The following is a 25,653-nucleotide window of genomic DNA, read 5'->3' on the forward strand; positions in this document are numbered from 1 at the left end:
CGATGAGTCGAGCACCATATCCCGTTTTTATGAGGGCGTGTTTCAGCGTTTCTCCTTGTATGAGAAGATCCGATATATATGGACGGCTTGTCCATAGGGGATGGCTTCTTTAATGTGTTTAGCGGTGGAAGCTGGAGAAGTGGAGCATCGTGAGGTAATCCGTGGGCTTACGGTAAAGTGAAGTGTTGAGGTGACCGCCCTTGATGAAGATGCATGTGGCTTTACTTCCAAGTCAAGATGGTGAGTAACTTGCAAGTGGTAGTGTTCCCATGACTTTGTCCTTCCAGGTGGTAGAGGTCATGGGTTTGGAAGGTGCTGTCGAAGGAAACTTGGTGAGTTGCTGCAGTTCATCTTGTAGATGGTACGTATGGCTGCTACTGTGTGCCGGTCGAGGAAGGAGTAAGTATTGAAACTGGAGGACAGGGTGCCGATCAAGCGGGCTGTTTTGTCCTTTTTGAGTGTTGTTGGAGCTGCACTTATCGAGGCAAGTGGAGAGAATTCCATCACACTCCTGACTTGTGCCTTGTAGATAGTGGACAAGCTTTGGGGAGTCAGGAGGTGAGTTACTCTCTAAAGAATTCCCAGCCTCTGACCTGCTCTTGTAATTACAGAATTAATGTGGCTGGTCCAATTCAGTTTCTGGTAAATGGTGTCCCGAACTAATTGTCATTTGGCAGGTCATTTCTAAGTAAGTGCCACTTGATGACACTGTCGAGTATCTCTTCCATTGCATTGCTGATGATCAAGAGTAGACTGCAAGGGCGATAATTGGCTGGGTTAGATTTGTCCTGCTTTTTGTGGATAGTACATATCTGGGCAATTTTCCACATTCCTAGTGTCGTAGTTGTACTGGAACAGCTTGGCTAGGGATGCGGCTAATTCTGGAGCATAAGTATTATTGCTGGAATGTTGTCATGGCCCACAGTTGTTTCTATATCCAGTGCCTTCAGCTGCTTCTTGATATCATGTGGAGTGAATCAAATTGGCTGCAGAATGGCAGATTTGATGCTGGGGCCTTCAGGAGGCTACGGAGTTGGATCATCCACTCGGCACTTCTGGCTTAAGATTGTTGCAAATATTTTAACCTTGCCTTTTGCACAAATGATGGGAATATTTAGAGAGCCTCCTCCTCAAGTGAGTTGTTTAATTGTCCACCACCATTCAGGACTGGATAATGCAGGACTGCAGAACTTAGATCTGATCCGGTCGTGGTGGGATCCTGTAAATCTGTCTATTGCACACTGCTTCCACTGTTTACATGCAGGTTGTCCTGTGTTGAGTTTCACAAGGTTGATACTTCATTTTTAGGTAGATCTATTTCTGCTCCTAGCATGCCTTCCAGCACTCTTCATTGAACTTCCAGTTTGATGGTAATGGTAGGGGGGGACGGGGACAAGCTGGGCCAATAGATTACATTAGTGGTTGTATACAATTCTTCTGCTGCTAATGGTCCACAGTGCCTCATGCTTGTCTGGTTTAGATTATGTCAGGCCCTTATTTGACTAGCCTGTGGGGGCAGCTCTCCCAATTTTGGCACAAGTGCTCCTCTGATAGGAAGAAGGACTTTGCAGGGTCAACAGAGCTGGGTACGCCACTTTGTTTCTAGTGCCTATGTCAAAGCCGGGTGGTCAGTCCAGTTTCATTCCTTTTTAAGATTTTGTAACAGTTTCACAGGACATTTAAGAGTCAGCCACATTGCTGTGTGCCTGGAGTCACATATAGGATGCCAGAGTCCATTCCCTTAAGAGCATTAGTGAACCACATGTGTTTTTACAATACTCACCAATGGTTTTATTATTACAAAGACTATTACCATTTAATTCCAGATTTTCATTAATTGAATTTGAATTCCACCAGCGGATTTGAGCCCGTGTCCCCAGAGCTAGGCCTCTGGATTACTGATCCGGTGCCAATACCACAATTGCTCCACTTCCAACTCACACCCTCTCATTTTGTAAACCCATTTAAATGTTTTAGAGACCAGCAATGGCCCATCCGCCCAGTTACTCACCCTTTGTGTTGGATTCAGGAACCCCAGCACTTCAAGAAATACAATAGTATGGACGAGAAAGTGATATGTGGTAACGCAAAGCACACAGAGAGCAGGAGATGTATTTTTGGAAGTTGTAGCTGAGTAGAGGTTAACAACATGTCACTTCCTAGCTGCCAGCAAACATATTTATATTTTTTAACATCAAATCTTAACCCTTTTACTTAGTATTAGCTTTTTAACATTATTTTTTACATGGTTAGACATATTTTCAACCAAATTTAGAAGAGTGTTACCTCAAAGAAATAAATAGGAATGTCAACTCCCTCAGTAGTGGTAAATTCCATTTGCTTCAGTGGACCTTTGCGTGACTGTGCACTAATTCCAGTAGTTACAACCTACAGTGAACAAAAAGAAATGGAATCATGAATGTACAAAGCTATTTCTATACCAAAGTGCCGATGTAAATCCACATAGAATCCTACAGTGCACAAGGACGCCATTCAGCCCATCGAGTCTGCACCAACCCTTCGAACGAGCACTCTACCCATTTCCACTCACCCAACCACCCCTCCCTACCTCCATAACCCCATAACCTAACCCGCGCATCCCTGGGCACTAAGGGGCAATTTAGGATGGCCAATCCACCTAACCCGGACTTCTTTGGACTGTGGGAGAAAACCATAACACCCGGAGGAAACCCACACAGACACAGGGAGAATGTACATCCTCCACGCAGACAGTGACCCAAGACCGGAATTGAACCCAGGTCCCTGGCGCTGTGAGGCAGCAGTGTGAAACATTGTGCCACCGTGCCATGACATGTGCCACATGTCATTGCTAAAAATCAAACGCTTATTTTGGCAAGTGTATACTGTTATAACACTTTTACAAAATAGATTTCTTGGCATGTTACTTTAGGATGCAGCTGTATTTGTGAAAGCTTCCCCTGCTGACTAACGGTAGAAAAAAAAAGAAGAGCATTAAACATAGCAGCTTTCTCAATCTCAGGACATTGCAAAACACTACACTGTCAATGAAGTACTTTTGAAGTGTCACTATTGTATTATAGAGAAATGCAGCACCCAGTTTGTACAGAGGTCCCAGAAACAACAATGAGGTAAATGACCAGGTAATTTATTTTAGTGCTTTTGGTGATGAATACATATTATCCAGAACATGAAGGGTAGCTCTCCTGCTCAACTTTGAGCAGTGTCATGTGATCTTTTACATCCACACAAGAGGGCAGAAAGGCAACAGTTTAACCCCTTAGCTGGATTCACACATAGAATAGGTCATTCAATTCAACCTTTTCTCTGGTAAAATTTTATAACCATATAATCTTCAATTCCTCCACCCACTGATCAAGCTCATCAAGGCCGATATTTTGCCTGTTTGCATATTGATATTCATTATCTATTCTTTGCTCTCAAATTTGTGTTCCGAAACTTTGGACATTTCAGACTCAATTCCTTCCTCTAAATCTTTGCAACCAGCTACAATTGGAAATCATGCAGGCATTAGGTGGATACTCCCTAATCCTGAAATGCCCTTCCCGTGCAGAAAGAAGTTTAACAACATCAAAAGGCCGGCAAGGTTACATGTGATGGCAGCAAGTTCCTACTCATCGATTGTTAATGCTAAAGATCTATATAGTAAAACTAAACATGCTGTAACACCCTACCATAGAAACTTCTTCACTCCAAAGAAGTAAAGTACATGTCTGCAGAATCCCTTGAAGCAATATTTTTTGCTATGGAAACGCTCTAAGAGAAGTAATAGGCGTACCAATAGTTGTGAAATAAACCTGTCTGTGCTTGAAAATCACAAGCTTTCTGTTCTCCGAGAGGAATAATTGGTATATAATTCCCATGAATGACAAGTTACAGGGAAAGGTACAACTGGTATCACTGAGTCAAGTTTCAGTCCTGGCTTAGTGGTAGCTTTCTTAATCAAAAATTAATGGGTTCAACCACTGTTCCTGGTGTGAACATATAATCTAGGCTGACATTTCAGTGCTGTATTGAGTGAAAGAAATGATACAACATCTTTTAGAACGTCTCAAAGCACTCTACAGCTAAAACAAATAACATTTTTAAATGTAATAATGTAAGCAAACATGACAACCATTTTCTGCCGAGGGTGGGTTTACAAACGACAATGAGATAACTGACCGATTAATGTATTTTAATAGGTATCAGCCAGGGCGTCATGGAAACACTCCTGCTTGTCTTTGAATCGTCATAAATTTAGAGTTATTGCAGCACAGAGGGAGACCAATAGGGCCATCGATCGAGTCCATACTAGAATCGTGCTATAAAACTTTTAATCCCATCTGAAAAGGCTGACGGGGTCTCGGTTTAACATTTCATCTGAAAAAGGCACCTCCCACAGTGCAGCACTTCCTCAGTACTGCAGTGTCAGCCTGAATTTTAGACTTCAGTCCTAGGTTAGGGCTTGCACTTCAGAATGTATCGCTGAGCCCAAGCTGGTATTCACTGCTGGAGGTTTCAAATGCAGTATTAAACTGAGGCACCGAATGCCCGTTCAAGTCAATGTAAAAAGTCCCATGGCATTATTGTTGAACCAATGAAACACTTATGACCAACACAAAACAAACCAGATTAACTCTCATTGATCTCATTGCTGTTTGGGTGGTCTTAATGTCAACGAATTGACTGTAATGTTTGCCTTTCAAGCAACAGTGACTACATTCAAAGTAGTTAATTGACTGTGGAAAACTTTGATGGAGGGGATCTGGTAGATTTGAAAGGTGCTACATAAAAGGATATTCATTTATCCATTCATTAATCTAGTCGGCAAAGGAAGGGATGAAGATACTGCGATCCCATGCAGTGCAGTCAGTAGGGGAGGAGACATATATGGGACCTAAACTGGATATCTCCTGAAAAGGGCATCATCAACCGGCCTGATTAAATGTTTTCTACCTGCAGGCAGTACTAACTGCACTGTTCATTGACTATATGAATTTGAAGAGGGCCCAAAATCATTACTTCCTGGCGCCGCTTCAAGCTAGCCCACACCTCTTGACGGGGAGGTGTACTATGGCTGCAGCAAGTGCTGGGACTCATGCAGGTAATAATCAGACCTGCAAAACAATCAGAATGACACAACAATGGGGAGCGCAGGCTCCAAGGCTTTCTGTCACTTCAGTGGAGGTGTTCGTGGAAGAGATGGAAAAGCAGAAAAATGTCCCCTCTCCACAGTTAGCCAGGAAACTCTCAAGACTTACAATCAAACGGCAGTAAGTAAGATTCAAAAGCTGTGGAGGTCAAACCTCGAAGACCTTGATGCAGTGGCCCAAGACGTTCAATGACCTCACGTGAATGCAGAAGATCAGTAAATGAATCTTCAATTGTCAGATCCTCAAGTGCTCCACCAGCCTGAGCCGTTTCTTAATTCACCACATCCCCAACAGTCACCTAGCAACAATCTCCATCAATTAGGTCTCATACATAACATTTATATACTCCACTGAACCCTCATACATTTAGGATTGTTGCAAGCCTCAGACACACTATGTACAGCATGTTCACACTGCCAGCTGTTCAACTATGACAACCACCTCACCAAAACGATTTTACAACACTCACAGACAAATTTTCCTCTCTCTTGCAGGACAACGTGGAGCACAAATGGAAGCAGTGGGAACTAACCAGAGACGAACAAGTGCAACTGTATATCCTTATCCCCACCCCAAGCCCCCAAGGAAATCCTAGAGAAACTGCATTATTAGAATGGACCTTGCTGAGAGAGTGGTGAAAGGCAGAGGTGAAATCATTGAAGGTCATGGCATCCTCATAACTCGCCTCCTTACATCCCAATTACCCGCCAATCTCTTAGAATTCTTACAGTGCTGAAGGAGGCTATTCGGCCCATCAAGTCTTCACCAATCCTCTGAAAGAGCACCCTACCCAGGCCCACATCCCCCACCCTATCGCCGTAACATCAGCTAACACCAGCATCTTTGGACATGAAGCAGAAATTTAGCATGGCCAATCCACCTAACCTGCACATCTTTGGATTGTGAGGAAACCGGAGGACCAGGAGGAAACCCACGCAGCCACAGGGAGGATGTGCAAACTTCACACAGACAGACACCCAAGTCCAGAATTGAACCCGGATCCTGGCACTGTCAGGCAGCAGTGCTAACCATTGTGCCACCGTGCCGTCCATCTGACCGGCTAGCTGCAGGTGGTGTCAAAATACACCTTTTACTTTCCTCTCTCCCCCAAACACAAACTCAGTTTGTGGTAAGTTAATGGAACTAATGACTGACAAGTCCCATGGACCTGATGGCCAGCATTCTAGGGTTTTAAAAGAAGTGACTGGAGAGATAGTAAATACATTAGTTGCAATATTCCAAAATTCGTCATATTCTGGAAAGATCTTAGTTGACTGGAAAGCCACACATGTAACACTACTATTCCAGAAAGGATAGAGACAAAAAGCAAGAAACTATAGGCCAGTTAGCCTAACATCTGCCAATGGGAAAATGCTAGAATCAATTATTAAAGAAGTACTAGCAGGACATTTAGAACAGCATAATACCATCAGGCAGAGTCAACATGATTTTGTGAAAGGGAAATTATGTTTGAAAAATTTATTAGAACTCTTTGAGGATGTAAAGGGCAAGGTGGATAAAAGGGTAGCAGTAGATATAGTGCATTTGGATTACCAAAAAGCATTCAAAAAGGTTCCATATCAAAGGTAACTGCACAGGAGCTCATGGTGTTGGGGTGCTATATTAGCATGGATCGAGGATTGGTTAACTAACAGGAAACAGAAGGTAATGGGTCATTTTCAAGTCAGCAAAGTGAACCTAATGGAATGCCACAGGGATCAGTTCTAGGGCCTCAACTATTAGCGATGTAAATTAATGACTTAGATGAACAGATTGACTGTATGGGAGCCAAATATTCTGATGATGCGGAAAAAGGCAGAAAATCAAGTTTTGAGGAGGACAGAGGGCAGGTTTTCACCCCATTGTGTTGAACTAGATATTCTAGCCCACTCTCTAATATGACATTTCCCATATTCATCGGACAGGACTGGGTTCAGGCTAGAGTTCGCTCATGTGCAATTCATGGAGGGAGCTGGACATTTAAATCATCAGTTTCCTCCACTGAAATGGGATTGTGGAAGGCCAGGTGTCCAAAACCACGTGTGTGTAGATTAGACCAGGTAAGATGGTGAACATGGTAGATTAATTTGGATAGCCAAGGTACCTTGGAGAGATAAGGTACCCTTTTTGATATGGTCCAGGGGCACCTTTTTGAGATGTAAGGAGCCCTTTGTGAGAGGAAAATCACCTTTTGGGATTCTTAAAAGTAAGCATGATTGTACATAAATGGTGCATAAGCACACTACAATTTTCAAAGCTGTCAACAAACTGTCAAAGAACTATCAAGCAACTGTCAAGTTGTTAAATAACTGTCAAAGTTTCAGAAAAGATTATGAAGCAACTGTCATCCTATTTAGCAACTGCCAAAACTCTCAAGGAACTGTCAAGTAGTCAATTTGTTAAAGAACCACCAAAGCTGGCAGGCTATTAAGGAATGATTGAAGCTGTCAAGAGGATGTCAAACTGTTGGGAACTGTCAAAGCTGTCAATGAACTTTCAAGGCCATGTCAAGCTGTTAAAGTTGGGAAAGAACTATCAAAGCTGTCAGAGAACTGTCTAAACTGTCAAGCGCCATCAAAGGATATATCATTTGGTATGAAAGGGGTAAAGGCAAGGTGTGGGGGTGAGGGCATGGGTTGGTAGGAGTTGCCATTAAGTTAGCTTTGAAGCTATAAAGCACCATGAGATGCGGGGGGCATAGAAGGTATGAGGGACCATTAGGTTAAGGGAAAGTTATGAATTGACATAGGGAATATGGTGGTGGTCATTGGTGTGGAGAAGGGCATGGGTTTTCATGGGGCTGTGAGATGCCACGGGGAATAGCTGGGACATGGGTTGTCATTTGGGAATATGGGGCCATGAAGTGTGAGTGGGGGCATGTTGGAATGGGGGTTGGTGGCAGCATAAGGTGGCATCATTTGGCATGGATGGTGCATGGCCAATGTGTGTGAGTGGGAGAGAGCTGGAAACTGGGCGGCTGTTTTTCATTTGAAACTTTTTTTAAACACTTCAAACAAAGTGCCTGTCCAGCTCAAGCCCTGCTCTGCACCCAGCAGCCTCCACACTCATTCCAGGGAGCAGGCGGCCCAACTTTCATCCAACTCAATGGCTGGAATCAACATCCCAATTGTGTGCAGCCATTGTTAAATGGTGGGGCGGGGGGGTTGTAGAGCCAGTAGTTCTTCCTTCTCTGCACATCCAACCGATGAGTGAAAATCAGGATCAAGGAGTCTGCAGATGGTTAGAGATAGGTTAAGTGAGTGCCAGATGGCGTATAATTTGGGAAAATGTGAAGTTGTACATTTTAGCAAAAAGAATACAAGTGTAGAATATTAAACTTAAATGGAGGGTACTGAGGAATCTGGGTGTCCTTGTACATGAATCAAACAAAGTTAGCCTGTAGGTACAGCAGCCATGTAAGAAGGAAATTAAAAAGTTGCACTTTATTGCAAGAGAGATGGAGTATAAATGTAAGGAAGTCTTGTTACAACTGCACAGGACATTGGTGAGACTGTACCCGAGTACTCTGTACAATTTAAGTTTCCTTATTGCATTGGAAACATTTCAAAGAAGGTGCACTAGGCTGATTCCTGGGTTGAAATGGTGGTCTTGTGGAGGGAGGTTCAACAATCTGGACCTATGCTCATTGGAGTTCAGAAGAATGAGAGGTGGTCATATTGAAATATTTTTTTAAAATTATGTTCATTCACATGATGTGGGGGCTTTGCTGGTGAGGCCAGCATCTATTGCCCATCTCTAATTGCCCTTGAGAAGGTGGTGGTGAGCTGCCTTCTTAAACCGCTGCAGTCCATGCAGTGTAGGTACTCCCATACTGCTGTTATATTCATAATAATCTTTATTGTCACAAGTAGGCTTACATTAACACTGTAATGAAGTTACTGTGAAAAGCCCCTAGTCGCCACATTCCGGCGCCTGTTTGTGTTCACGGAAGGAGAATTCAGAATGTCCAAATTACCTAACAGCACGTCTTTCAGGACTTGTGGGAAGAAACCGGAGCACCTGGAGAAAACCCACGCAGACACAGGAAGAACATGCTGACTCGGCAGAGACATTGACCCAAGCCAGGAATCAAACCTGGGACCCTGGCACTGTGAAGCAACAGTGCTAACCACTGTGCTACCATGCTGCCCCGAGGAAGGGTGTTCTGGGAGTTTGACTGAACAAGAGTGCAGAATGGCAATATAGTCAGGATAATGTGTGGCTTGGAGGGGAACTTTCAAGTGATAGTGTTCCCATGCATCTGCTGTCCTTGTCCTTCTTGGTGGTAGAAGTCACAAAAGATTCTGAATGGCTTCACAGGTTAGATGATGAGAATATGCTTCCTCTAGTGAGGGATCCAGGGGCACAGTTTAAAAATAAGGGATCTCCCTTTAAAGACAGACGAAGTCATGACGTCAGATATCAGAGGAGGAATTTCTTCAAAGGGTCATTAAACTTTGGAATTATTTTACACAGAGAGCAGTAGAGGCAAGGTTAGCAAATATACTCAAGGCTGAGTTAGACAGATTTTTGATTGACAAGGGCATCAAGGGCTATGGAAGACCAGCAAGGGAGTAGAGGTAAGGCCACAAATCAGGCGAGCAATGATCTTATTAAATGGCGGTGCAGGCTCAATGGGCCGAATGGCCAACTCAATTAGCACAACTGTGGGTCCAATGTGATGCCTAATTTGAGCCAATGTTTCAGCTTCTATCAAAGTACAAGCAGCATTTGTGTGCTACATGACTCAATCATGGCTTTGGACCCTCAGGGTAGTGTTCTCGGCCCAACCATCTTCAGCTGCTTAATCAATAACCTCCCCTCCATCAGAAGGTCAGAAGTGGAGATGTTTGCGGATGACTACACAATGTTCAGAACCATTCACAACTCCTCAGATAATGAAGCAGTCCATGGCCAAATGACGCAAGACCTGGACAATATCCAGGCTTGGACTGACAAGTGGCAAGTTACATTTGCGGCACACAAGTACCAGGCAATGACCATCTCCTACAGGAGAGGATCTAACCATCACCCCTTGACATTCAATTACATTAACATCACTGAATCCCCCACAATCAACATCCTGGGGGTACCATTGATCAGAAACTGAACTGGACTAGTCACATATTAAGACTGTGGCTACCAGGGCAGGTCAAAGGCTAGGAATCCTATGGTGAGTAACTCATCTCCTGACCCCCCAAAGCCTGTCCACCATCTACAAGGCACAAGCCAGGCGTGGAATGGAATACTATCCACTTGCCTGGATGAGTGCAGCTCCAACAACACTCAAGAAGCTCGATACCATCCAGGACAAAGCAGCCCGCTTGATTGCTGTCCCTTCCACACACATTCAAATCCTCCACCACCGACGAACAGTGGCAGCCATGTGTACCATCTAGAAGATGCACTGCAGTAATGTCAAGGTTCCTCAGACAGCACCTTCCAAACCCACAACCACTACCATCTAAAGGAACAAGAGCAGCAGATACCTGGGGACCCCACCACCGGAAGGTTCCCCTCCAAGTCAAACACCAACCGGTCTGGAAATACATCGCCATTCCTTCACTGTCGCTTGGGCAACATCCTGGAACTCCCTCCCTAACAGCACAGTGGGTGTACCTACACCTCAAGGATTGCAATGGTTTAAGGCAACTCACCACCACCTTCTGAAGGGCAACGAGGGATGGACAATAAATGCTGGCCTAACACTGGCCAGTGACACACACATCCCGTAAACAAATTTTAAAAAACCATAGTGAAAAACAGGTTTCACAGTATTCCTCCAACACTACTTCTCCTTAAAGACACTGTGTAGGTGTGGCTTGCTGCTCAAGTCCTTTTTTCCCCTGTGTCTTCTCTGTTCCAGCAGTTTGACCTGTTCCCATGACCTCTGCTTGTTCTCTTAGTCATGCTCAATGCCAAGAGGAATCCCTTCTAGGTCATCCATGTCCAGGAGAAATGATTTGAGCAGAATCTATTACAAGCGTGAGACATCACAAGAAGGTTATGTTGTAAGATGTCTCTTTTATATTCAGGTAAAATAGAATAGAAACGGTGCTCATCCTAAACTCTGCTCAGAGACAGGCCCATGTGACCTTCAACTGGAACCTATTGAAAATCCAGAGGTGCTTTTCACATCTTGACACAAAAGAGGGTGGATTGTTTTCTAGACACATGTATACACAGACACCAAGACATTCAGAGGGAGACATTGAGTTGCTGCTGTGAAAAACAGAGAAAAAGGGGCGGAATGCTCCAATCCCCCGCCGGGTCGGGGAATCGCCAGCGGGCTGCGCAAATCGTGCCACGCCGCCCCGATGCCGGGACGCCCCGATGCCGGGACGCAAGTTGTGGTGTGCCGACTCTCCGTCATGGGCCCGGATGGGCTGGGCAGCCGTCAACAAGCCGAGTCCCGCCACCGCCGTTCTAACGTCCTCTGAGCCGGCGGGACATCGGCATTGAAGGATCGAGCCTCTGTAGTGGCCTGGCCCGCGATCGGTACCCACAGATTGGCGGGCCAGCCTCTCTGTCGGAGGGCCTCCTCTCCTCCCCTCCGGCTCCTGTAGCCCTGCGCCATTTGGCGTCGGGGCAAGCGTGGGGAAGAAGGGCCAACAGCGCATGCACGGAACCCGCGGCGCCAGTGTGGTAGTCACCACTGTTTTATTGTATATACTGCATACGAGGGTATTACAGTAAGGCCCCTGTACTACAGGTACGGGCGTAGATCCCTGCCTGCTGGCTCCGTCCAGTAGGCGGAGTATAAATGTGTGTGCTCTCCGAGCTGCAGCCATTTCGGCAGCAGCTGCGGGAGGCTCCACATCTCTGCGTAATAAAGCCTCGATTACTCTCCACTCTCGCCTCGTCGTAATTGATAGTGCATCAGTTTATTACGCAGAGATTTTACAACGATGGACCTCCGCAGCAAGCCGTATCGCCTGCAGCTGCACCCTCAAGCAGACAACGCCAAGTAGGCCTTCGCACATTAGCTAGCTTGCTTTGAAGCCTACATCGGATCTGTGACAGAACCACCCGCAGAGGCACAAAGCTCCAGATCCGTTACACGCGGCTGAGCTCCGATATCTTTCCTCTCATCCGGGACGCACCGATGTACGCTGAGACCATGGCGCTACTGAAGGAGAACTACACTCAGGAGACTGACAAAATCTACGCCAGGGACCTCCTGTCTATGCGGCATCAACTCCGCGGTGAGTCTGTGGAAGATTTCTGGCGTGCCCTGCACGCCCTGGTGAGAGACTGTGATTGCCAGGCCGTTTCAGCCGCTGAACATTCTGACCTGCTACTTAGAGACACGTTCGTTACGGGCATCGGGTTGGCCTACATCCGCCAGCCCCTCTTAGAAGGGGCTACCCTCGACCTCGCGGCGAGCAAGAAACTAGCACTCTCGCTCACAGTCGCCTCACGCAATATACAGGCGTATGCCCCCGACCGCACGGCCCACCCCTCCTAGGCATCGTGGATCCCACCAGCGAACACCCCACCATGGACCCCATCAGCGACCTCCCCCAGCCAACCCCAGGCCTGCGGGCAGCCAACCAACCCCGGGAGACCCAAGTGCTACTTCTGTGGACACTCAAAACGCCCCCAACAGCGCTGCCCGGCACAGAGCGCGCTCTGCAAGGCCTGCGGGAAGAAAGGACATTTCGCTGCCTTGCTTCGGCCTGGACTTCCAGTGCAACCTCCAGAGCCTAACCCTGAAATTAAGAGGGCCCCTACCACCCCTCACTGCATGCGGCCTCACGACCCTTAAGGTCGACCCACCTTCCCTGTTTGCAAACCTCACCCCGGATTGCAAACCCGTCGCCACCAGGAGCAGACGATACAGTGCCCAGGACAGGACCTTCATCAGGTCTGAGGTCCAGCGGCTGCTGCGGGAAGGTATTATCGAGGCCAGCAACAGCCCCTGGAGAGCCCAAGTGGTAGTGGTGAAAACGGGGGAGAAAAACAGGATGGTCGTTGACTACAGTCAGACCATCAATCTGCACACGCAGCTCGACGCGCACCCCCTCCCACGCATATCTGATATGGTCAATCAGATTGCACAGTACCTGGTCTTCTCGACAGTGGACCTGAAATCTGCCTACCACCAGCTCCCCATTCGCGAGGCGGACGGCCAGTACACCACGTTTGAAGCGGAAGGCCGCCTTTACCACTTCCTTAGGGTTCCCTTCGGCGTCACTAACGCGATCTCGGACTTCCAACGGAGATGGACCGAATGGTTGATCGGTACGGACTGCAGGCCACTTTCCTGTACCTGGATAACGTCACCATCTGCGGCAACGACCAGCAGGCCAACGATGCTAACCTTTCCAAATTCCTCCACACCACCAAAATCCTCAACCTAACGTACAACAAGGAGAAGTGTGTGTTCAGCAGGAACCGATTAGCCATCCTTGGCTATGTGGTTCAGAACGGAGTTCTAGGGCCCGACCCCGATCGCATGCGCCCTCTCATGGAACACTCCCTTCCCCATTGCCCCAAGGCCCTCAAACGATGCCTGGGGTTCTTCTCGTACTACGCCCAGTGGGTCCCTAACTATGCGGACAAGGCCCGCCCACTCATCCACAGTTTTTCCCCTGATGGCCGAGGCTCACCAGGCCTTCAACCATATCAAGACCGACATCACCAAGGCCACGATGCACGTGGTCGACGAGACGCTCCCCTTCCAAGTCGAGAGCGATGATTCAGACGTCGCTCTGGCCGCCACCCTCAACCAGGCAGGCAGGCCCGTAGCATTCTTCTCCCGCGCCCTCCATGCGTCCGAAATTCGGCACTCCTCTGTCAAAAAGAAGGCCCAAGCTATCATTGAAGCTGTGCGGCATTGGAGGCATTACCTGGCCGGCAGGAGATTCACTCTCCTCACTGACCAACGGTTTAACAGCACACAGCGGGGTACGATCAAAAATGATAAGATTTCGAGGTGGAGGATCGAGCTCTCCGCCTACAATTACAAGATTTTGTATCGCCCCGGTAAGCTCAACGAGCCCCCCGATGCCCTATCCCGAGGTACATGTGCCAGCGCACAAGTGGACAGACTCCGGACCCTGCACGACAATTTATGTCACCCAGGGGTGACCCGCTTTTATCACTTCATAAAGGCCCGCAATCTGCCCTACTCCATCGAGGAAGTCAGGGCTATCACCAGAGACTGCCTGGTCTGCGCGGAGTGTAAACCGCACTTATACCGGCCAGCCCTTGCGTGCTTGGTGAAGGCTTCCCGCCCCTTTGAACGCCTCAGCGTGGACTTCAAAGGGCCCCTCCCCTCCACCGACTGCAACACGTACTTTCTTAATGTGGTTGACGAATATTCAAGATTCCCCTTCGCCATCCCATGCCCCGATATGACGTCTGCCACCGTCATCAAAGCCCTCAACACCATCTTCGCTCTGTTCGGTTTCCCTGCCTACGTCCACAGCGACTGAGGATCTTCATTTATGAGCGATGAGCTGCGCCAGTACCTGCTCAACAGGGGCATTGCCTCGAGCAGGACGACCAGCTACAACCCCCGGGGAAACGGGCAGGTGGAGCGGGAGACTGGGACGGTCTGGAAGGCCGTCCAGCTGGCCTTACGGTCCAGAAATCTCCCGGCCTCCCGTTGGCAGGAGGTCCTCCCCGATGCCCTTCACTCCATTCGGTCGCTCCTGTGCACTGCGACTAACGAAACTCCCCATGAACGTCTCTTTGCCTTCCCCAGGAAGTCCACCTCCGGGGTTTCGCTCCCAACATGGCTGGCAGCTCCAGGACCCATTCGCCTCCGCAAGCACGTGCGGCTCCACAAGGCAGACCCGTTGGTTGAGAGGGTACAGCTACTCCACGCGAATCCGCAGTACGCCACGTAGCGTACCCCAACGGCTGCCAAGACACAGTCTCCCTCAGGGACCTGGCGGCAGCTGGGTCCCCCCCCCCTGCCCCGGCGCCACCCTCCCCCCCCCCCTCCCCCCCCCGGCACACCCCACCACAGCCTCCGTTCCAGGACGATCCGTCCTCCCTTTGGTCCCACCCGGGGATGAAGATGAGGTCGACACGCTCCCGGAGTCACCGACGACCGATCCGACGCCTGAATCGCCACCAGAGCTGCGGCGCTCACAACGACAGATCAAGGCGCCCGATCGTCTAAATTTGTGACCTCTTTCTTAAATTTTAAACAACCTGTATGTAAATAGGTTTCCACCACGCCCGCTGGACTCTTTTTTAACAGGGGGTGAATGTGGTAGTCACCACTGTTGTATTGTATATACTGCATACGAGAGTACTACGGTAAGGCCCCTGTACTACAGGTACGGAGGTAGATCCCTGCCTGCTGGCTCCGCCCAGTAGGCGGAGTATAAATGTGTGGGCTCTCCGAGCTGCAGCCATTTTGGCAGCATCTGTGGGAGGCTCCACATCTCTGCATAATAAAGCCTCGATTACACTCTACTCTCGTCTCGTCATAATTAATAGTGCATCAGCCAGGTTCACGCAGGGATCGGCAGCTGGAGCGGAGTGGGCCACTCCAGCGCCGTGCTACCCCACTGTGGCCTGAAGAATAGGGTCTCGGAACGGGCGCTGACGCCCGAGTAAAACACTCCAGTTTTTACGCCGGCGTGGGCACTTAGTCACTCGATGGGTTAATCCCGCCCAAAGACATTTTCTTGCAAGGTACCAACCAGGATGCTGGTGAGAGCTTGAGGGAATTGTGGGGATATAAGTGGCAAGGATTTGTTGGAATGGGCCTTACTTCTGGAAGTCTGTCCAGGGATACTTAGCTGACTGAGTTGAATGATTTTCAAAGGATACTGCAGGACTCACCCTCGTGAGAAAGGGGAAAAACAGGCCTCCTGAAAAGCTGGGAGCATTCTGGAACTTATACATATACATATTTGTTGGGCGTGTCGCATAAAGTGTTTGAACACATCTCCAATGTGTTAGTTATTAATGGGAAATACATTTCCTTTAGTTGCTGTGTTGTTGCCTGTTAAGTAGTGTTTATTCCATGTTAATTTTAGTTTGCTTCCTACAGTAAAAGAAAACATTCTGGAGCCGATCCTCTGACCACTCTGCGATGGAAAATCAGCTTGCCGCGGTGCAGCTTGGCCGATGAAAGTTGGGAGACCCCGCTCCGAGGATCTGCCTGGCTCGCAATGCCGCACGAGATTCAGTGCAATCTCGCGAGATGTTGCAAGGTGAATCCCGCTCACAATCTTTTCAGTGCCTCGGAGATCGGGACGCATTTAAACATGGTGTCCCGATCTCTCGCTACAACAGGCAGTTCTGGTGAGCGGTGCTCCCATTTGTAAAAAACAATGCCTCAGCCACACGTTCCCTGTTCAGGCCCCTTATTCAAAGCGAAAGGCGTTGAATAGCCATGTGTTTCTCGGCACTGCGAGAGTCGGGAAACATGGGGCTAAACTCGCTCGCCCGGGGACTTTGTTCCCTTTTGGGAAGATCGCGCCCATTAAAACATGAACCCTTGCCCTGCGATTCTGAAATATCCATCTCCTTTGTTATGGGTCTGCACGGGCAATAGAACAAAGCCTTTATGTCAGCAAAACGTCCTGCGACATCATACCTTGTTGATCTTTGCAAGTCTTAACAAGTATGGAAAACACCAAATGTTTGTAGGAATGTACCAGCAGCCAGAAGAAAAACAACCAATAAGTAACCTGCAAGTAGTTGAATATCTCTTTAAATAGCACTGTTGGGTAATTCTTCCTGCTGTTTAACACAAATTCAGTATTGCGAGGTTAAGAGAAGGTATTGCCTGGAGCAAGGCAGCTCCAAAAGTACAGTGGTGATGTCAGTTCACCCTTGCACACTGGTGTCATAATGTACCTACTCTGCTTCTCCATACATGTGTCAATGAGTGTCTGAAAGGACGAAAGTGAGCTAGAGAGGTGGAGAGTTGTAGGAAGGGAATTTTAGGGCTTACGTCCTGGGCAATGGAAGGCGCGGCCACTAGTGGTAGAGCATTTACAATTGGGAAAGTACAAGAGGCCACAATTAGAAGAGCACAGATATCGCGAAGGATTGTAGGATTCTGGGAAAGTAGAGAGATAGGGAGGGGCACGTCCATGGAGGGATTTGAAAAAATGGACGAGGGCTTCAGAGTCAAGGCATCGTTCGACAGGAAGCCAATGTCAGGCTTCAAGCACAGGAGTGACAGGAGAATGCAGCACGTTGCGGGCTGCGTTTTGGGTGCCTTGAAGTTTAATGGAGGCTAGAATGTGGGAGACCAGCCAGGACCGCATTGAAATAGTCGAGGTAATGAAGGCATGAGGGTTTCAGCAGTGGGTGAGCTGAGACAGGGGCAAAGTTGGGAAATGTTAGAGGTGAAGAAACAGGTGTTCTTGCTGATGGCACAAATAAGGGGTTGAAAGCTCATCTCAGGACCACATAGACCACCATAGCAAACAGTCTGGCTTAATCTCAGCTTGCTAACAGGGAGAGGGATGGAGACGTAGCTAGGGACTGCAAACAACAGCTTCAAAGAAGCATGTGGCTGCTGTACAAGATGCGTATTTGAGAGGGTACTTCAACGGGTGGCACAGTAGTTATCACTGCTGCCTCACACCACCAGTGATTCTTTTAAAAAAATTTAGAGTACCCAATTCTTTTTTTTTTCAATTAAGGGGCAATTTAATGTGGCCAATCCACCTACCCAATAAATCTCTGGGTTGTGGGGGTGAGACCCACGCAGACACGGGGAGAATGTGCAAACTCCACACGGACAGTAACCGGATCCTCAGCTCCATGAGGCAGCAGTGCAATCCAGATTCAATTCTGACCTCAGGTGACTATGCATGTGGTGTTTGCTCATTCTCCCCAAGTCTGCGTGGGTTTCTTTTGGGTGTACTGGTTTCCTCCTATAGTCCAAAGATGTGCAGGCTAGGTGAATTCGCCATGCTAAATTGCGCCTAAATGTCCAAAGGTTGGGTGGGTTTAAGGGGATAAGACTGGGGATTGGGCTTAGGTAGGGCGCTCTTTGGAAGGGTTGGTTCAGACTTGATGGATCGAATGGACTACTTCATTGTAGGGATTCTCACTGAGACAGTTCTTAATCAAGAAATGGCTGTTCTGAAGAAGACTCATATTCAGCACGAAACTGACAAAATCATTTGCTTTTGCTGATGGCGAGCTAGGAGGCAGGAATGGCATATAATTAAGTGGAATGATGGCACACCCAAATCCTGCCACCTACCTGTGAAGGCCCATGATTGACTCTCCTGCTACTCTGCCTGTTGAGGGCCTAAATGGCCAATTAATGTCCTCATCCTGCTGCTGCTGGTATTATTCTAGCTGGTGGTGGACCTGTCATCATGCAGCATGCATAATACTTAAAACCATGCAGCTAGTTTGTCACATCCAGGAAAGGGAGGTGTCCCTCAATCAAAGTCATTCCTGATCGAGGAACTCGCTGAGAGCCACACCCCTGCACTTTCTGCCCACTGGGACTTCTTCTGGTAGCAGCCACCACCTACCCAGTGGCGCTGCTGAGCATAAGAACCATAAGCCTCTGATTAGTAGATCGTTCTTGACAGGCGTGACTTCTTTTCCTGGGTCTTGATTCCAAGAGATGGCTCAGCGCTGGCCTCGCCATTGTCTGATTGGCATGTGGTCAGGCGGGCTTTCCTGAAAAGAGGTAGCACGGGTCTCTTGCCAGCTCTCTGCAACAAGATTCCCCCTGTTAATATTGTTTCTCTCTCCACGGATGCTGACAGACTTGCTGAGAATTTTCAACACATTCTACTTTCATTGCTGGGCAGATTTGAATGTGTTACAAATACAGGCATTTCATATGGTAAGGCATATCTCATTGGGCTTTTCTATTTCAACTTTCATTAATCTGCAATTTGCCGTCCATTTGCCAAATATTTTAATGGAGGAATTAATTTCTGGTCTTATGCCTTAGCAGTGTGCTGCCTCGAATCTAATTGTCCTTTACAGTGAAGTAGAACTTGAAGATGCACGTCAGAAAATAATCCCACACATTTTCAGAAACCCATGTTACTTTTTATAATGCTTTTACCCAAGTTATTTTAGTTTACCTCATTTAAGTTTATTGATTAAGAAACCAAGAAAAGTAGTCAGGGACCAAAATGCAGGACAGCCACAGGGATGGCAGTAGTAAGAGGGAATTAGAGCTAAATCAGATTGGGTACATTTTCGGGGTACAAGTTGGCAGCAGAGAACTTCTCTTTTTGCCAGTACGTATCATAAAAGCATCACTCCTACAACTTTTGGAAGTGCTGGCAGTGGGTGAACATTCCTGTGGACTCATGATTGGGGACACTGATCATGGGTTTCAAATGTCCAAATGCTGTGAGAAAAAGGGTGGCAAAAAGGGAGAAAAGAAAGAAAAAGAGGAGAAGATTGTGATGAACCACAACTTCAGTGGAGGTGGAATAGGTAGAATGATATTTTAGGACTTATCTCTAAGTTGGAGGTAGACGCAAGTGAATAATCACCAATCACACGTGTTTATCTCAGTCATTACATGAAACATTTTCAAACTGGCAACAGCAGGTGCGACCTCAGTTTCATACCGATTACAAGTACAGGCAGCATATTGATTTCAAAAAGATCAACGATAGTTGCTTGCCAATCGGATTTTAATGCTTTTCAATGATTATGGCAGGTGGGCATGCATACTTGTCAACTATCTTTGTTGAAAATCAGCAAACCTGAAACTGCCCGTACTTCCGAGAACCAGAGAGGCTTTCGGCACAGATGGAAGTGATTTGGTGCATGTTTATGTCAGCTTTATGCTAGAACAATCCAACACAAATTCACTGCCCTGAATTTCCCCTCACGCATTATATCGTTCTCTGCTTCAAAACTTACCCATTACCCATAAAAGGTGCAGTGATTGCTGCCTCCACCACTCTCTGTAGAAAAATATTCTACTCTTCAACAATCCAACAATTTTTTTTTTTTAATTCCTCCTGATCTCTCCTCATTTAAGTGACAATTTAAAGCATATGAGCCCTTATTGCTGACTCCTCAGTTAGAGGAAATAATCTTTCCTAATTCTCTCAGTCAAAACCCTTCACAACTTTAAAAGCTCCTATTAAATCTCCTCTTTATCTTTCCTACTCCTGTATAAATAGTCTAAATACCTCCAATTTCATCTCATAACTACAGCAATCCTTCCTGAACATCAACAGGCAATTATGTGTTCAATTCACTCTTACATATCCACTGTTCAACGTGTTTTCAATGCATATATATTTATTTTTCTTGCCTACCCTCCCAAAATGTGTTATCTCATTTTTATCCACGTTAAGTCACATCTGCCGGTTGTCTGCTCGTTCCTTTAACATGTCTATATTCTCCTGAAGTTTTTTTTATCATTCTGCTATCCTTATCTGCTCTATCTTTATGGAGCTCCAGACCCACAACAACATCGTTAACTCTTTTCTGCCCACTGGAGGGGTCTAGCAAGCCAATCAGTTGTAACAAAGCACTGGAAAAAAATAGGAAGCCCAAAAGGAATATCCACTCTCATCTTGTCAGGGCCACATGGAATGGGCACATCCCAAATGAAACATTGTGGTTTGGATTATTATCTTTATTTAATTGGATATTGGGAGGGGGGAGAGGGTTGTTACAAAATCTTGATTTTCATACTTTGTGCTAATCTAATCTTCCATCCTTTTGGAGAATGGTCCAACATCATCAGCTTTATAGGGTTTTTGCCACACATAACCGTTTGTAGCTGTGTTAATGGAACTGCTCAAGTTACTGCTCTTAAGTATATCAATGAGCATATTTTAAAGCAATTTATTTTGATCCTTGTTCCGCACTGTAACCAATTAATATTTGTTGATGTACCATTTGTCAATGTACTCTGTCGATTATTCTTTTGTCTACTATGTACGTACTGTGTACGTTCCATGGTCGCAGAAAAATACTGTACTTCGGTACATGTGACGATAAATATCAATCAATCAATCAATCGAATAACTTGCATTTCAAAATTCTGCCCAATTGCACCAGTTCATGGCAGCTTTTGTGCCAGAGATATACATATGGGTTTGACCAGAAACTCAAATAAAAGAAAACTCCTCTCAAATCTAATATAATGTTGGACATGGTTCTGACTTGGATCACCATCTGCACTCAAAGCAGAAACTCTACCCCACATTTAGAGCAAGTAATTAATATGTGAGAGCAAGGAGTGGGTGTGTAACTTCAGCAATTTTTAGAAATTAAAAATGCAATGCAGAATAGGAAAAAAGCTACAATATGTAAAAACAATGCAATTAATTTTCCTACATTGCCATAATGACTGCACATTAAAAGTATTTCATTAGCTATCACTTCAGGATGCTCTAAGGTTGTGAAAGGTGCTACGCATTTGCAAGATTTTTTAAATCAATTTATTTGAAGGGTGCAGATGATGGATGGAGTACATTGGACAGCCAACCAAAGTAGAGATTAGGGGTAGGGACAAAGTTCAAGGTAGTGCTGAGAGGGGAGACTCGCTCATTGCACTGCTTAAGACAAAGAATGTCTCAACTCATCAGGCAGTGAAGATTTGGAGTCAAAGAGGGCAAAGTGGCACAGTTGGTAATAATACTGCCTCGCTGCGCCAGGAACCCGGGTTTGATTCCGGCCTTGGGTGACTGTCTATGTGGACTTTACATATTCTCTGGGCGTTCCAGTTCCATCCCAGAATCCAAAAATTCTTAGGTTAGGTGGATTGGCTATGATCTATACACAGGAGTTACTGGGATTTGGAAGGAGAGTGAGCTTGTGTAGAGTGCTCTTTTGAAGGATCATTGCAGACTTGTTGGCCAAATGGCCTCCGTTTGAACTGTAGGGATTCTATGGAGATGGCTGTTGATTGAAGGGATGAATCGGCGGAGCGGGGTCACACCTTTAGCAAACATTCAAACACATTTTACATATAATAAACAATCCAATACTTGATAAAATGTAATTTGGCTATAAAAGGAAATAGCTCTTGCGAGGTTACATGCAAAAACAGGTGGAAATGGCAATCTTCAAAAAGTGTTTCAAATTTTGAACAGTTTGTTAGACTGAGTAGAAAGGAACAATAACTGAGTTTCTATTTGATTTAATTACATCATTATGTTTGAGGAATGAAACAAATCAGGACTCATGCAGGGAAATTAAACTGATTGACTGTCGGAATATTAAATAAATAGGGACAAATTTTAACCTGACTACAGGAACAGGATGGACGGTCAGTTAAGATCAACTGGGCGACTTGCCCACCAATGTCTCAACTGGATCCCACCAGCTTGACGGCTCAATACTCCTGAGAGAAGTTGGTTAACAGCTACCACCTCAATGTGAACCTCTCCTCTATCCCTCGAATGGCGAACTTAATTTCTTCCAAATGCAGAAATTCTACCAAATTGCTCATACCCCTGCCTTCAGCGGCTCCGAGTCTCACCAATACAGCAAAATCCATCTCCGGGCTATCAGGGAGGCAAAGGCTAAGACGTCAGCCTCGCTCTCCAGCTGTAATCCCGGATTATCTGACACTCCAAATATTGCCACCTCTGAACTCGGAGCTACCTCTCACCCCAAAATCTATGATATTATGTCTGAAAGTCCCTTGCAAGCCCCCTCAACCATGGACAAGCTAAAAACATATGTGGATGGTTCGTCATCCCCCCCGCATGCACCTACCCTCCACCCTTGGAAAGAGCCGACTCATCCTCGACACCATCAAGTGGGCTGTATGCACCACCTTAAATTGAATCAGACTTAGCCTGGCACACGACAAGGACACATTCACCCTCCACAGATCTTCCCTCCATACTCCTGCCCCCAACGCCCCCCCCAACTCCTCCTCCTGCTTGCACTTGACCTCCTCCACGGGAGCACACTCCCTCTTCATCAGCTTCCCATACATGTCCGCAACCTTACCCTTACCAATTTCATCCTCGGAATGAAGCTTATCCTGCAAAACCGGGGATGCAGTGTCGGAAACGCCGGCACCTCCTTCCCAATAAAGTCCCTGACCTGCAGATGTCTGAACCTATCCCCATTTGGTAATTGGTAAGTCTCCTCCAGCTGTTCCAGGTCTACAAAAGTTCCTCCCAAGAAAAAAACCCTGATGTACTCTATACCCGCCAACTGCCACCCCCCGTGTCTCGCATCCAACCCCGCCGGCGCAAACCTATGATTGTTCCAAATCGGCGGCCACAGCGACATGCCTTGCAATCCAAAGTGCTGTCCGCCATGGTTCCAAACCCTCAGTGCTGATACCAGCACAAGACGCGTGGTGCACCGAACCGGCAAGAACAGAAGGGGAGCAAACAACAATGCCCTCAAGCTGAACCTCACAAGAGGCAGCCTCCAAGCGCCCCCAAACAGACCACTCCTCCACCACCCCTTTCAGAGCCATTGCAATGTTTGCTGCCCTGTAGTGACTCAACAAGCTCGGCAATGTTAACCTCACTAAAAAATGACTTTGGAACAAAAATCAGGAGGGTCCGAAATACAAACAAAAACTTTGGCAGTACCGTCATCTTCACCATCTGCACCCGCCCTACCAAAAACAATGGCAGAACATCCCACCTCCTGAAATCCACCTTCATTCACTCAACCAGCTGGGCCCAACTCCGCGCCACCTGTAGCCCAAGATAGCAAAAACTTGCCCCCACCACCCGAAACGGCAATTCCCCCGGCTTCCTCTCCTGGCCCCATGCATTAATTGGGAACACCTCGTTTTGACCCATATTCAGCTTGTACGCCAAAAAGTGGCCAAAATCCCAAAATCCACGGGCGAGATTCTCTAATAATAGGGCTATGTCCCCACGCCAGCGTGAAAGGCAGCGCCAACCACTTCGGCATCAGCAGTCCCCGATAATGGGGACTGCTCCCCTTCTTAGGGGGCTAGGAGTGATCCACGCAGCTCCAGCCTGCGCGGAGCGGCCCATGCGTGTTTGCGCATGCGTGCTACGGCCGGCATATTTCCACGCATATGCAGGGGTTCCCTTCTCCACACCGGTCCCGGGCAATATGGTGGAACCCTACAGGGGCCTGGCACGGAGTAAAATAGGCCCTGATCGCGGGCCAGGCCACCGTGCACCCCCCCCCCCCCACCGGGCCGGATCCCCTGCCCCCCCTCTAGGATGGCCCCCGCAGACTCACCTTCCAAGTCCCGCCGTGTGGGAGCTGAGTAACCTGGCCAAACGCGTCGGCCACTCGGCCCATTGGGGCCCGGAGAATCGCCGGGGGGGGCTGCTGTCAACAGCCCCCGACCGGCGCGGCAGGAATCCCGCGAGCGCCCGAGAATCAGCGCCGGAGAATGGGGAAGCCTGTTGGAGAATCCCGGACCCCATGTTCCTATCAAAGCTCTCAGCTGGGTCCGAAATATTTTTTTTTCATCATCTGTTCATGGGATGTGGGTGCCGCTGGCATTTTGTTGCCCATCCCTGAGGGCATTTAAGAGTCAGCCACATTGCTGTGGGTCTGGAGTCACATGTAGGCCAGACCAGGTAAGGATAACAGATTTCCTTCCCGAAAAGACATTAGTGAACCCAATGGGTTTTTACAACAATCGACAACGGTTTCATCATCATCATTTGACTTTTAATTCCGATTTTTATTCAACTCAAATTCAATCATCTGCCCTGGTGGGATTCGAACCCAGATCCCCAGAGCATTTCACTGGGTCTCTGGATTACTAGTCCAGTGACAATACCATTACCCCACTGCCTCCCCTATACACACAACAGAAGGTCATCTGTGTGCAAAGAAACTCGGTGCACGACCCCCCCCCCTCCCCCCGCTCAATTGCCCTCCACCCGCTTAGCGCCATTGCCAACGGCTCTATTACTAGAGCAAAGAGCAGTAGGGAGAGCGGGAACCTCTGCCTCGTCTCCCCGTGTAACCAAAAGTAATCCAAACTAACCTTGTTCGTCAGAACACTCGCCTTAGGCGCCTTGTACAGCAGCCAAACAAAATCCACAAACCCCTTCCAAAACCCAAACTGACCCAGCACCTCAGCCCGTTCAACCCAATCGAACATCTTCTCCGTGTCCATTGCCACCATCACTTCCACTTCTTGGCCCTCCGAGGGTCAGCATAATAACATTAAGCAGCCTCCATACATTTGCCGCCAGCCAGCTGCCGCCCCTTCACGAACCCCGTCTGGTTCCCTCCTATCACCTCCAACATGCAATCCTTTATCCGCGACACCAGCACCTTCACCAACATCTTTGCGTCTATATTCAACTGCGAGATTGGACGGTAAAATCCACACTGCTCAGGGTCTTTGTCTATCTTTGAAATGAGCGATATCAAGGCCTGCATCACCATGTGAGAGAGCTCCTCCCTCACCATCGACTCATTATACATTGCAATAAGCGAGGGCCCCAGCTCCAACCTAAACTTCTTATAAAACTCAACTGGGAACCCATCCAGCCCCAGGGCCTCCCCGCCTGCATTGCCCCTAAGCAACCCATTGCCTACCTCAGCCCAAACACGGCCCCCAATCCCTGCATTTCGCTTCCTCAATCTCGGGTACTCTAACCTGTCC

At 47.4% G+C, this 25,653-nt stretch overlaps 1 protein-coding gene across 1 annotated transcript in view; it reads right to left on the reverse strand.

Annotated features, from left to right (window-relative positions):
- Window positions 1-25,653, reverse strand: part of cdh17 (cadherin 17, LI cadherin (liver-intestine)) — a 170,470-nt gene that overhangs the window by 133,680 nt on the left and 11,137 nt on the right. The window contains exon 3 of the mRNA XM_072468031.1: window positions 2,287-2,388. Within this exon, the coding sequence (XP_072324132.1) occupies window positions 2,287-2,388 (102 nt within the window). The remainder of the gene's footprint in view (window positions 1-2,286; window positions 2,389-25,653) is intronic.

The sequence above is a fragment of the Scyliorhinus torazame genome, chromosome 11 (genome assembly GCF_047496885.1).
Source record: "Scyliorhinus torazame isolate Kashiwa2021f chromosome 11, sScyTor2.1, whole genome shotgun sequence".
In the NCBI taxonomy this organism is placed as follows: Eukaryota; Metazoa; Chordata; class Chondrichthyes; order Carcharhiniformes; family Scyliorhinidae; genus Scyliorhinus; species Scyliorhinus torazame.